The 14,763-nt window shown below is 37.0% G+C and overlaps 1 protein-coding gene across 1 annotated transcript in view; it reads left to right on the top strand.

The window, feature by feature from the left end:
- The window catches only part of LOC132378991 (protein transport protein Sec24C-like), an 83,593-nt gene that overhangs the window by 23,589 nt on the left and 45,241 nt on the right, over positions 1-14,763 (top strand). The window contains exons 2-3 of the mRNA XM_059946417.1: positions 135-337; positions 13,414-13,552. Of these exons, the coding sequence (XP_059802400.1) occupies positions 172-337; positions 13,414-13,552 (305 nt within the window). The 5' untranslated portion in view covers positions 135-171. The remainder of the gene's footprint in view (positions 1-134; positions 338-13,413; positions 13,553-14,763) is intronic.

Below are 14,763 nucleotides of genomic sequence, written 5' to 3'. Positions count from 1 at the left end.
GTTAATAAGAAATTGAGTAGTTTTTTTTTAGGGTGAGCATGCTCCTTGCCTGTAATGAAAAATGCATAGCAGAAGTTTTTAGAATGTGATGAGAATTTTGACCTTGTGCTTTTCTTCCTCCCTCTTAATTTCAGGTAACATCAGTTTGGGGATGAACTTGGCCAAATAAAGATGAATCAGCAGGGTCACATGGCATCTTATGGGCAGCCACAACCTGGTTACCAAGGGTACCAACAGTTTGCATATGACAACCAGCACATGACTGGTGTTCCGCCGCTGCAATATGGACCATACAATGGACCTGTCCAAGGTTACCAACAAAATGCTGTGCCACAAGGTATTTAATGAAATGAAATGAAAACACAATTGATTCAACGTAGAACAGCATGGAAACAGTCCCTTCTGCCTAACTTCTGTGCTAACCGAAATGCCTACTTGAACTAATCCCATTGGCCTACATTTGACTTGTATCCCTCTAAATCTTACTTATTCTTTTGCCTGTCTAGTTTTTTTAAACATTGTAAATTGTCCAGTAACTAAGTCATGGTTAATCATGGTTGTAGGGGTTGCAGGCCGGCTTAATTCAAAGGGCCGGAAGGGCCTATTCTGTGCTGTATCTATGAAGAAAACAAAATATCCTTTGGCAGATTGTTACCCAGTGCCAACCGCTGATTGGGGAAGAATTTGCCCTCTGGTTCTCTTTAATTATTTTCCTTTTAACCTACTAACTGGTAACTTTAAACCCTTGCACTCTTTTAAGACTCCCCTAACCCTGAGGAAAGGAGTGGATCATGCACTTTATCTATTCCTCTCATGATTTTCTGTACCTTTATATGTACATCCCTCGGTCTCCTAAACTGCAGAGAGAACAACTTTAGCGTAGCCAGTCTCCTTAAAATTCAAGCAATCCGGTTCTGGCAACTTTGTGAATCTTTTCTCTGCCCTTTGCAGTTTAATGAAGTCCTTCCTATAGTTAAGACGGCCAGAATTGCGCACAATTTGCTAAATGCGGTTTTAGCTAAGGTCTTTGTCTCTAATTTTACATTGAATGAATGATTTCCTTTGACTTGCAAGATGCTGATGTTCTTTGCTGTTGAATTCTAAATAGGATAATGAGAAGTTTCTTTATCTAGTTTTTCCATCTGTATTCTTTGTTTAATAATGCTGAATATCAGGCAGATTGAAGAAACTTTAAAAATGTTAGATATTATGCTAAGTTGTACATCTTTACAGAAATGTTTATTCAGTTGTTGAAGGAAGCTGAACACTTTTAATTGAATTCTGTTGCCTAATAGTGAAGTCCTACATTAGTTATGTTTCAGATTATTGAAAAGAGATTCATTCCACCTACAAGAAAAAATATTGATTGAGTAAGGAATGCTGATTTTTGAAGTGCAAACTAAAGTACTTTTAAAACTAAGCAAAAGGAGGGATTGGATGATATTGACGGAAACAACATTGAACTGTAGAGTATATTTTATTAATTTTAAGGTAAAGTTTAATTTTGTAGTAGGCAGTTTGAAAGGATTGTTTCCTAACCTGAAGTAATTTAAATCCAAGACTGATCCAGAAGTAAAATAAAATCTGGGACTTAGAGAAAAATTTCTGTGCAGTTTTCTGGCTGACATTACCTTCATTAAGGAGGAATTCTGGGATTGTGTACCTGTAACTAAAAGCTAATTTCTCCCCCACGTATTAAGAGTCTATTTCTAAGATATGTATGAGATTGTTTTGTATTCCAAATTCCATTATTTAGATTTCATTGATCTTTGATTTGGTTGGAAGATGCATTTTTTGTTTTCTAATAACAGCAAAATTTTATCTGATTTTAACAGGGTTTGCTTATTGCATGAATTTATGAATCGAGATTTAGCTGCCTAATTATTTTTATAAAGAATTGCCATTTAAAATTTTACATTTCTTTGGTTTACTTCCATTAAGATTAGATGCTTTGCTTTCTAATACCCTAAGTGAAAATAAAAAATTCAGCGATAAGCAGTTTATCAGAGGCACTCTATGCAGAGCATTCCGATGACAAATGAAATTAAAGTTATCAACTTTTTATCTCAAGTTACATTTTCTGTACTTGTACAAAACTGCCACTATTGTATGTTGCCCATCTGACAGCATTTGCACTTGCCTTCAGGTCTAGTCACCAAATGAAACATGGGTAAACTCAAGAGATTCAATGAATCAGATTCATTCCACTACACTGCTGATATTGCTGAATAGGATTGCAGTCTGTGCATGGGAGAAAACTATGTACAAACATAATTAGAGGGGTAGCACGGTAGTGTTGTAGATAAGTAATGCTTTACTGCACCAGTAAAGAAGATCAAGGTTCAGTTTTCGCCGCTGTGTAAAGAGTCACACATTCTCCCCATGACTGTGTAGGTTTCCTTCCACATTTCAAAGATGTATACATTAGGTACAGTTAAGTTGTGAGAATGCTGTGTTGGTGCCAGAAGTATGGCAATACTTGCAGGCTGCCTTCAGTGCATCCTTGGACTGTATTGGTCATTGACACACCAATGCATTTCACTGTATGTTTCAATGATTCAATGTATATGTGACAAATAAAAGTAATCGTTATCTGTAGATACCTTGTCCACATTCAGAAAGGTATGTTTGCTGCTGAGGTTGTCTTCAGAATGAGGTCATTGAGTCTCTGAGCCAGGTCACAGCTAAGTGCAAACATCTGTGATCAGGTATGGGTCAGAACAAGTTTTACCCATCGATCTCTTCTGAGAAACTAACTGATGGCAACATCACATCATCAGCTTTGTCTATCGAGGTTGCTAGGGTTTTACAATGGTTTCTGAATGCCTGTTATGATTAAAACTAAATAATAATAACATTTTAAAAGTAAATAATAATAAAATAATAACATAATAAGAATAAAAATATTAATTAGCTAAGCACTTAAAGAATTTACTATTTTTGTAAATAATTTTAAAAAAACATGCAATTTTCCTTATTGTAACCCTTGGCTGTCAAGTACTTATTAAGTTGAACTTGTTGCTAGAGCTTAATAGTAAGTTTAAAAGCACGTTTTCAGTGGGATTGTTGGCAAGCTATGGGTCTTCCATCTTCAGAAATAAAAGCAAAATACTATGCAGGCAAGACAATATTTGTGTAAACAGAAACAGTTAGTGTTTTGGATCTGCAACATTAACTTGATTTCTCTCTCCTTTGATACTGGGAGTATTTTCCAACATTTCCTGTTTGTATTCAGGTTTTGATTATGCAGAGTTTGCTTACTTTAAGCCTAAGATTTGTATTTATATTTTAAATTCTGTTTTCTGGCTTATTGCTTATTTTGTAATATCTTCCATGTTAATTGATTTTTATTTTTCTTTATCAATCTGAATGGTCTTTAATCGCTGAATCTTGTTTTCTTCCCCACCACTACTTTTATCTCTTTAACTGTCCTTGCGTTCATTCCAATATCCTGTTTTATTCCAGTATCTTGCTTGCTGTTGTATAATATTGCCTCCTTTCGATCTTCCTTCCCTTTTCCCCTTAACTCAAACCTAATACCAGTGCATTTGTTTCTCTACCTACCTATTTCTCTGTCACTCACCATGTCTCTCTCAATGTGTACAGCCTCCTGTCAAATTGCACACTCCACAAAGACCTATCAAAACATGGGATTTACCTGGGTGGATATCATTTGGAGGCTTAGCAATGTAGCAGGAGTTGCTGAAATTCACATGTTTCCAATACTGATGGATGTTTTTTGACGTTAGCCTTTTTCTTTTTTTTCCATCTACATTTTGCTTCAGTTGAGTATTTTCTTTCTTTCTTTTTCAATCTTTTTATTAAATTTCATATATAAAAAAAACAACACATAATAATGAACAGATTACAAATTCAATAAACTTGAAATTACATTAGTAATAGGATAATAATATCCTATTAAACATCAATCGACAAAAGGTACATAAATCAATCAAGTCTATATAAATATATATGAAAAAAAAACAAAAATAATCATCGAAAAAAGAAAAAAAAAATTGAAATTATATATGAGAAAAAATATATATTGAATAAAAATACTAAACTAAACTAACATGGGCAATAATAGCACTTTATAAATATATAAAGGTGTCAAGAAAAGAACTCCGGAACTCCATACCTGAACAAGGATAAGTAGAGAAAAGGATCTGAAATAGGCCAAATTAATTCATATGAAAATGTCGAGTAAATGGTCCCCAGGTTTCTTCAAATTTAATTGAAGAATCAAAGATAGTGCTTCTGATTTTTTCCAAACTCAAATAAGAAATGGTTTGGGAGAACCACTGAAATGTAGTAGGAGGATTTACTTCTTTCCAGTTTTGTAATATAGACCTTCTGGCAATTAATGTTACAAAGGCAATCATTCGTCTAATTGAAGGGGAAAGCTGATTGCCATCTTCATTTGGTATACCGAAAATTGCAGTAATAAAATGGGGCTGTAAATCGATATTCCATACTGAGGAAATGACATCAAAAATGTCCTTCCAATAGTTATGTAAAGTGGGACATGTCCAAAACATGTGAGTCAATGAAGCCACTTCTAAATGACATCTGTCACATTGAGGATTAATATGCGAGTAAAATCGGGCAAGCTTATCTTTAGACATATAAGCTCTATGTACAATTTTAAATTGTATTAAAGCATGTTTAGCACAAATAGAAGAGGAATTAACCATTTGTAAAATTTTTTCCCATTTATCTGTTGATATATTACATCGAAGTTCTTTTTCCCATTCTTGTCTAATTCTATCCGATATTTCTGGCTGTATCTTCATAATCATGTTATAAATAAAAGCTACTAATCCCTTCTGACAAGGATTAAAAGTAAAAATCAAATCTGAAAAATCCGATGGAGTTGAATTAGGAAAAGACGGAAGAATTTTATGTAAGAAATTTCTAATTTGTAAGTATCTAAAAAAATTAGATTTAGGTAATTCAAATTTGTTGGATAGTTGATCAAAAGACATCAAAATACCTTCAAAAAAAAGATCACGAAAACATTTTATACCTTTCCTTTTCCATATACTAAAAGCTTGATCTGTCAATGAAGGTTTGAAAAAAAAATTACATAAAATAGGGCTGTCCAAAGCAAAGTTTTTCAGATTAAAGAATTTGCGAAATTGAAACCAAATTCGTAGTGTATGTTTAACAACAGGGTTAGATATCTGTTTATTGAATTTGGCTAAATCAATAGGAAGAAAAGAACCAAGAACGGAAAATATAGAATATCCCTTAACCTCACTACATTCCAAATTTACCCACTGTGGGCACACAGGTGAATCCAAATCTAGTTTCCAGTACATTAGGTTACGAATATTATTCGCCCAATAATAAAATCTAAAGTTAGGTAAAGCTAGACCACCATCTTTTTTAGACTTTTGTAATTGCCGTTTGCTTAACCTAGGATTTTTATTTTGCCACACAAATGAGGAAATTTTTGAATCAATATTATCAAAAAAAGATTTAGGAATAAAAATTGGTAAAGCTTGGAATAAATATAAAAATTTCGGTAAAATCATCATTTTAATAGCATTAATCCGACCAACTAATGATAAAAATAAGGGAAACCATCTTGTAGTAAGTTGTTGAATTTGATGAAGCATAGGTAAAAAATTCAGTCCAAATAAATCTTTATATTTCTTGGTGATTTTTATACCTAAATAGATAAAGTTATCAGTAACAACTTTAAATGGCATCCTATCACTCAATAAGGTTTGCGCGTTTAAAGGGAATAACTCACTCTTATCTAAGTTTAGCTTATAACCAGAAAAGCTACCAAATTGAGCCAACAAGGATAAAATAGCAGGAATAGACCTACTAGGATTAGAAATATATAACAACAAATCATCAGCATAAAGTGATAATTTGTATAACTTCTCATTACGGGTAATACCAAAAATATTAGGAGACTCACGAATAGCAATAGCTAAAGGTTCTAATGCAATATTAAATAATAAAGGACTTAAAGGACAACCTTGTCTCGTACCACGAGATAATTGAAAAAAAGCGGATCTATAATTATTTGTAAGAACAGAAGCAACAGGTTTATAATATATTAATTTAATCCATGATATAAAATTAGGACTAAAATTAAAATTTCTCAATGCATTAAATAAATATGTCCATTCCACTCTATCAAAGGCTTTTTCAGCATCTAATGAGATAACACATTCTGGGGTTATAGGTGATGAAGTATAAATTATATTAATCAGTTTTCTAATATTAAAAAAGGAATACCGATTCCTAATAAAACCAGTTTGATCTTCTGAAATAATCTGTGGTAATACCTTTTCTAATCTAATGGCTAAAATTTTTGTAAGAATCTTAGAGTCTACATTTAATAATGAAATAGGGCGATAAGATGCACATAAAGTAGGATCTTTATCTTTTTTAAGAATTAGAGAGATAGTAGCTTCATAAAACGATTGAGGTAGTCTCTTCTTAACAAACGCATCATTAAAGATATTGTAGCGGTGTGCTACAAGCAGCGCTAAAATTACGACACGCAGTCGGTAACTGCAGTCGAAGGAAAAACTTTATTCGAAAACTTCAGCCTCACTTTTAAGCCTCTGTCAACCGGCCCCCCATGGCGAAGAGGCTCCAAAGCTCTGTGCTCGCAAACCCCCGTAGGCTATCTAATTGTGAGTCGGTTCGGATACGCTAGGAAATGAGGCGCTACATAACCCCCCCCCAGAACCGGCGATACACCCCCCAATGTCCACAGCCTGGGCCAGAACCTGCTTGGGAGGTCGGCCTCTGCGCTGAGGCGCCGGAAACTCGGCCGGTTGCGCCAGGTCCACATGGGCCGGCTTGAGGCGGTCCACCGTGAAAACCTCCTCCTTCCCTCCAACGTCCAGCACGAACGTGGACCCGTTGTTCCGGAGCACCGTAAACGGCCCCTCGTATGGCCGCTGCAGCGGTGGCCGATGCCCGCCCCTTCGTACAAACACAAACTTACCGGTTCCGTAGGTCTTTGGGTACGCAGGTCGGGTGCCGCCCATGCTGTGAAGTGGGTATGGGGGCCAGGTTACCGAGCTTCTCGCGAAATCTGCCCAGGACTGCAGCGGGTTCTTCCTCTTGCCCCCTCGGGGCTGGTAGGAACTCCCCGGGGACGGCCAGGGGCGCGCCGTATACCAACTCGGCCGACGAGGCGTGCAGGTCGTCCTTGGGCGCTGTGCGGATGCCGAGAAGGACCCAGGGAAGCTCGTCCGCCCAGTTGGCTCCTCGCAGGCGGGCCATGAGGGCCGACTTCAGGTGACGGTGGAAACGCTCCACTAGCCCGTTCGACTGTGGGTGGTAGGCAGTGGTGTGGTGCAGCTGAGTCCCCAAAAGGCTGGCCATAGCTGACCACAGGCTGGAGGTGAACTGGGCGCCTCTGTCGGAGGTAATGTGGGCTGGTACACCAAAGCGGGATATCCAGGTGGCGAGCAGGGCTCGGGCGCAAGATTCGGAGGTGGTGTCGGTGAGTGGGACCGCCTCTGGCCATCTTGTGAACCGGTCCACGATAGTCAGGAGGTAACGCTGATCTCAGCCCCAGTATCGACCAAAAACCGGCGTCCCGACCTTCTATCCCACACATACAGGAGGCTATCCCGATGGCCAGCCGCCGTAGCCATCAGCGGCGGCTGGCCCTGGCGTTTCCCGGGAACTTGCAGGGCGGGCGGCAACGGCGGGCTTCTGCGCCCCACCGCTGGTGGTAGAAGCACCAGTGGTCATTGGGCCGGGGGTTAGTGGGCTCTGCGGCCGGGCCTGGACTGGTTTGCTGCCGGGAGCGTGGCTGGGAGATCTGTGCGATGGACGCCCCGCTCACCTTTTTGGCGTTCCACAGCAAGTCCGCCCGGGCTGCCACCTTCCGGGGGTCACTGAAATCCGCGTCGGACAGTAGCAGGCGTATGTCCTCGGGCAGCTGCTCCAGGAATGCCTGCTCAAACATGAGGCCTGTGTGTCCCTCGGCCAGAGACAACATCTCATTCATTAAAGCCGATGGAGGTCTGTCGCCCAAGCCATCCAGGTGCAGTAAACGGGCAGCCCGCTCGCGCCGTGAGAGTCCGAAAGTCCTGAGGAGCAGGGCTTTGAATTCCGTGTACTTGCCGTCTGCCGGGGGCGACTGTACGAACTCCGCGACCTGGGCAGCTGTGTCCTGGTCGAGGGAGCCCACCATGTAGTAGTAGCGGGTGTCTTCTGAGGTGATCCGGCGAACGTGGAATTGGGCTTCGGGTTGCTGGAACCATAGGTCCGGGCGCTGTGTCCAGAAACCCGGCAGTTTCAACGAAACCGCATGAACAGAGGCGGCGTCGGTCATTTCTGGTCCAAAAATCGTTTGGACCGTCGGGGTCACCAATTGTAGCGGTGTGCTACAAGCAGCGCTAAAATTACGACACGGAGTCGGTAACTGCAGTCGAAGGAAAAACTTTATTCGAAAACTTCAGCCTCACTTTTAAGCCTCTGTCATCCGGCCCCCCATGGCGAAGAGGCTCCAAAGCTCTGTGCTCGCAAACCCCCGTAGGCTATCTAATTGTGAGTCGGTTCGGATACGCTAGGAAATGAGGCGCTACAATATCACATAACCAAGGAGAAAGCAATAAAGAAAAAGTTTTAAAAAATTCTACAATAAAACCATCGGGACCAGGAGCTTTCCCTGAATTCATTGATGAGATAACCTCTCTTATTTCATCCATAGAAATAGGAGCATCAAGCAAGCTACAAACTTCATCTATCAGTTTAGGAATATTCAAGTTATTAAAAAAATTATCCATCGTAAACCGGTCACCGTCAAATTCTGATTGATATAAAGATTTATAAAAATCTTGAAAAGTGTTATTGATTTCTTTATAATCAGTAGTTAAATTACCGTCTTGTTTACGAATTTTAATAATTTGTCGCTTAGTCGAAATAGCTTTTAATTGATTAGCTAACAATTTACCAGTTCGATCACTATGAATATAAAATTGAGCCCTAGTCTTAATTAATTGATTCTCAATTGAAGAAGATAATAATAAACTATGTTCCATTTGAAGCTCAACTCTCTTCTTATAAAGTTCTTTGGTAGGAGTAACGGAATAAATCTTATCAATTTCTTTAATTTTATCCACCAATAAAATAATATATCTGAATATCTTTGTTTTCTTTTACCAGCGGAATATGAAATAATTTGTCCACGAATAAAAGCCTTGAAAGAGTCCCAAAGTATTCCTTTATCAATCTCTTCATTATAGTTTGTTGAAAAAAATAAGTCAATTTGTTGTTTTATAAAGGTAATAAATTCTGGATCTTGAAGCAAAGTAGCATTAAGTCTCCAAGATCTAGTATTGAAAGAAGAGTCCGGAATCTTGATAGATAACTTCAAAGGCGCATGATCCGAAATAGCAATAGAATCGTATTTACAATCAATAACATCTGTTAATAAACGATGATCAATAAGGAAATAATCAATTCTAGAATAACTATGATAAACATGTGAAAAAAATGAAAATTCTTTATCTTTAGGGTTCAAAAACCGCCATATTTCAGTAATTCCAGAATCAACCATAAAAGAATTAATAAGTAAAGCTGATCTATTCGGAAGAGTTCGAATAGGTTTAGATCTATCCATCGAAGGATTCAAACAACAATTAAAGTCTCCACCCATAATCAACATATATTCATTCAAGTTAGGAAGAGAAGTAAATAAACGCTTAAAAAATTCAGGACAATCAAAGTTTGGAGCATAAATATTAACTAAAACAACTTTCCGATTAAAAAGTGAACCAGTTATCAACAAAAATCTACCCTGTGGATCAGAAATAATTTCATAATGTGTAAACGAAATAGAGGCGTCTATAAAAATAGACACACCCCTAATTTTAGCGGTACAATTTGAGTGAAATTGTTGACCTTTCCAGAACCTAAAAAAACGTTGATTATCCTCCCTCCTAATATGGGTCTCCTGTGCAAAAATAATATTAGCGTTCAATCTATGGAATACTTTAAATATTTTTTTACGTTTAATCGGATGATTTAAACCATTAGTATTCCACGAGATAAAGTTAATAGATTTATCCATCATACCAATATTAATTGTGTGTATCATAAAAGGTTAAAAAGACACATAACCCACAATTTAGGAAGAAGGAAAATTGATTCAGGAGCAACCGGAGATCCTGACACCTCAACAATATTAACAATTTAAAGTCAGCCCATAAACTAAAAGCAAAAAAATAAAAAGCAAAAGCGTGAAAAAAGATCCCTCCCCCCTCCCCCCACCCTTTGAAAGAAAGCCAAGCGGCAGGCGCATAAGCTAATACTAAAATTACCCCCATTTCAAGATGGCAGCTCCATAAGAAAATTTTTTTAAGAAAAAACTATATAACACCCTAATTAAAATATAGAGTTGCAAAAAAAAAAATATATATATATATATACCTACATATATATATATACATACATACACATACACACACACATCAGTCAAATCAAGAAAAAAAAACCAAAATAGTAAAACCAGAAAAATCATTAATAAAAAAAAATGAACATTAAAGTTTAAAAATGTAATACACCTTTAAAAAAGAAATTCCATATTCAGATACAAAGATGACGTTTCACAAGCCAAGACTTATGGGAAGAAGAAACGACATTTTGAGAAAGCCATATTACAAAATATGAATATAAATTCAGCAATCAAAAAAGTTATCAAAATAGAATTTTTTTTTTAAAAAAAAAGATTTAATAGACACTATAACATATATAAAAAAAAGACTAAAAAAAAAGAATTCAAAACCTTTGTTCCATTTCTAAATACAGGCAAGCAAATAAACGCTTATAAAAAGTAAAGACTTATGGGAAGAAGAAACGACATTTTGAAAAAATAATTCTTGATTACAAAATACAAACGTGTATAAAAAAGGATATTATAAAAATTAAAACAGCATCTATAAGCAATAATAATAGTAGTAAAAAAAAAAACCCCAGACCTATAGCCCAAAATAAAAAGTTATAACCCAACTTCCAGGGTTAAAACTTAAAATGAAATGGCATCCTCTCTCCAAAAAAAAATCTTCAATGTAACTCATAGTTCAAGTTGCACTAGAGGATCGATATTCTTCAACAAATTTCTTCGCTTCTTCAGGAGTGTTAAAAAAGTGTAGACTGTTGTCGGGCAGCACAATTCTAAGCTTCGCTGGATACATTAAAGCTTGTTTAAATCCAATCGAATGAATCTCTGCCATCACTAGTTTAAAAGCGATCCTGGCTTTCATTACTTCATAGGAATAGTCCTCAACAATTCGAAATGAGTAATTTTTGTAGGAGATCATACCTTTTTTACGGGCTAACCGAATTAGAAGCTCTTTCTCACGAGGATAATGAAGGCGAACAATCACCGCTCGTGGTTTATCAGGCACAGACGAAAACCTCGCAACTCTATGAGCGCGGTCGATAACAGGTTCATTTTTCAAACCTTCACCACCGAAAATTTCCCACAGTAATTTAGAGAAAAATTCAGTTAAATCACCGGACTCAACTTTTTCGGGAATTCCGATGATGCGCAAATTCTGTCTGCGAGAACGATTTTCAAGATCAGTAATTTTAAAATTATACTGATCTAAAGTTTTAGCAGTCGACTCTATCTTCTTCTCTAACACTTCAATTGTACGTGCTTTTTCACAAATTGATTGTTCAAGAGTCGTGATCTTATTTTCATGCTGCTGAACCACTAACGCCTGCGACTGAAACTTAGTTTCAAGCGATTTAACAACTCCTTCAAGATCGGATATTTTCGAAGTAATCCTCCTTTCCAAATTTAACAGTTTACTGTCCAATTTACCTTCTAGTCTGCCTTCCAGAGCCGCCAGTTTAGTATCCAGTTTAGCATCCAGTTTAGTGTCCAAAAGAGCAGAAATTGCATCGATGGATACAGGATCCTTAGCCGATTTCTTACTTGTAGCCATTTTAGGTTTGACAAGGTTAGATCAAATATTATTTTAGGAAAAAAGGGTCAATCAAAGGTAGCAACTCATATGATTAAGTTCAAAAAGATCTAATTAAAGGGTGATTATAGTTGAAAAAATAAAGAGCGCCTAAAAGGCAGATGCTTACGTCGCCATCTTGAAACTCCACCCCCCGAGTATTTTCAACAGTTTTTCTTTTATTTTAGATTTCCAACATGTGTAGATATCTTTCAATAATTATAAATGTTTTTAATAATGCAATGTTTTTTAAAATTTGGGCGTTTAGTTTGCCTAGTTTTTTTTAAATTGCTGAATGTGAACAGTTTCTCCTGCTGCTAATTCCAGCTGGATTGTTCTATCAGTCACAGAATCCAGTGCTTCCAGCTAATTAAATTATATATGTGGAATGCTGATTTCATTAGAGCATGATCGCTGAGCTTTACAGTATGGAGATCTACTTCCCTGGGAACTCCGGTGTCCTCCCAGTGAGTCCAAAGACTTGCTGGGTAGGCTAATTGGCTATGATAATAATTCTGTGATTAGGTTAGGGTTAACGTGTTTGTTGGAGCAGCATGGCTTAAAGGACCTGGATCAGTAAATAATTAAATAATGCAGACGAATTTCAAGTTGAATTAGAGGAAGTGAATTTCCTCCATTGACAGATGTACGCTTGTTCTCCTGAAGGTCCCAAGCAACATACTTTTTGAGCAGAGGTGCTTTTGCATCTGTCTAAGCTGAAATCTCTAATAATTACTAACAAGATTTTAATCTTGTCCTTACTAAAGGTGTAAGAGTGAATTGCAAGGGACTACTTAATAGGCTGTCATGTCTGGTAGGTTAAACCTTTCAAATACTGGGGTCATTTGGTTGGTGCCATAGTGATTTTAATAATGAAAGAGTGAATTGCTACAATTTGTTTAAGCAAGCTGTTTAAATACAAATGTTTTCATTGTGTGTAGCTCTCCCTACAGTCCCCTTCATTGCCAAAAGCTTTCAGGGATGCAGCAATATGTTAATTGTGCCATTTTTTCCTACAGTAAATGTAAAATTCCAAGTTGGGGAAAACAAGTTCAGTTTTGATCTAGCCATTTTCATGTACTCTTGTCAAGAAATTCAGTTATTTTTCTGGTTTGCGGAAGTGAAAGCAGTGACCTACAGGATAAGTTATATTAAAAAATACAGCTGATTTTAAGTTTTCATCTTTTGTTTCTTTTAAATAGAACCTAACTAATTGTCAATTTTATTCAAATGTGTGGCTTATATGAATTTGGAACCATTACTGTTGGCATTTTCAAAAATACAATTCTAGGGTTTCCAGGGTTTACTATTTTTTTTGAAAAAGTAGATTTTCAGTTCTGTTTTTAAGAAGGATATGAATTCTCTTTGTTTAATATTGAGATGGCATCAGCAGAAAAAACGTTTTTTTTTTTACCCTTGCGGTATTTAAAATTGTGATTTTTTTTTTGTGTAGGTTCTTTGAGGCCACCACCAGGATCAGCACCACCTCCAACCTCAATACCTCCCTCAACAACTGCACAGCAGCCAGTATATAACCAATATGGACAGGGGGATGTACACAATGGCCCTGCAGTGCCTGACCAGATGCAAAGGTTGGTTTTTCACTGAAACCTCAAAAAGCAGATAGATCAGATGAATATACAGAAGCAGATGGAACCAAGATTTTTCTTGAGCTGTATCATCCACTAAATACTGAGTTGCGAAGTTTGCATATTCCATTTAATGTGATTTTACAAAATGTTTTGTACAATGTGAAGGATTGCTCTGTATCTTTGTCTTTTTTGAGAATTTCATTAAAATACCCTTTAGTTTCACCTGAGAATGGTTGAAGGCCAGAAAACAGCCTTTACAATATGTCTGCCTAAATTTAATTTTGAGTGAAATGCATTCCTCATACGTATTTGGCTTTGTATACTTAGGTTTTAAAATTCTGCACAAGGCAATGTCCTAAATGTAACTTGCTGATCATTGCAGGTATGTTGTGAAGGCACCCTTCAAGTGAACATAATTTACCCTAGAATGTTCTTGTAGCTTTAACCTACATTAATAAACACATTAAAACATTTAAATATCTGAAAGGAAATGGTATTATTTAGCATTTATTACTTTGATTAAAACTTGCAAGCAGAGGTAATTTCAAAATCACAGGGTGCAACTTTATGGAAAAGATTTATTAGAACAGCAAGTGGTCTGGAAATTGATCAGTGTATTTGTACAATAGTTAACACGTATGTGCATAGTTTGGACCTTGGGCCTGCAAATTCGAACATGACAATTGAGAGTATTATGTCGATTGTTTTCATTATTAACATGAATTGTGCATTCTGCAGTCTTATATGGTAGTACTGAATTATAAAAAATGGCTACAAAGACACTTTAAAAATGGAAAAACTACATTCTTACCAACACGTACAAACAAGCTGGAGGAACTCAGCAGGCCGGGCAACATCTGTTGAAACGTTGACTGCTTGTTTCAATGGATGCTGCCCGATCTTTCCTCCAGCTTGTTTGTGCATGTTGATTTGACCACAGCATCTGTTTACATTCTTACCAAGTTTGGTTGATGTATATCCACACCCCTGCAAAGTGATTGACTCTTGTTTATTCAAGAGGCTTGGGCTGCTGCAGATGTGCCAAAATTACTATTCACAGGAAGAATACCTTCGGAAGGTTGGCAGCCGTTCAGGAAGGCGAATTAATTGTATCTATTTGGACATCCATATCACATAAATCAATAAGTTAAGCCATCTATGTAGCAAATAAGTACCCTATGCTTTCTCTTCTAAAATAACTTTCAATTCAT

This window comes from Hypanus sabinus, chromosome 21, assembly GCF_030144855.1.
Source record: "Hypanus sabinus isolate sHypSab1 chromosome 21, sHypSab1.hap1, whole genome shotgun sequence".
Classification (NCBI taxonomy): Eukaryota; Metazoa; Chordata; class Chondrichthyes; order Myliobatiformes; family Dasyatidae; genus Hypanus; species Hypanus sabinus.
Note: the sequence above shows the minus strand (reverse complement) of the source record. Positions and strands in the feature narration are given on the sequence as shown.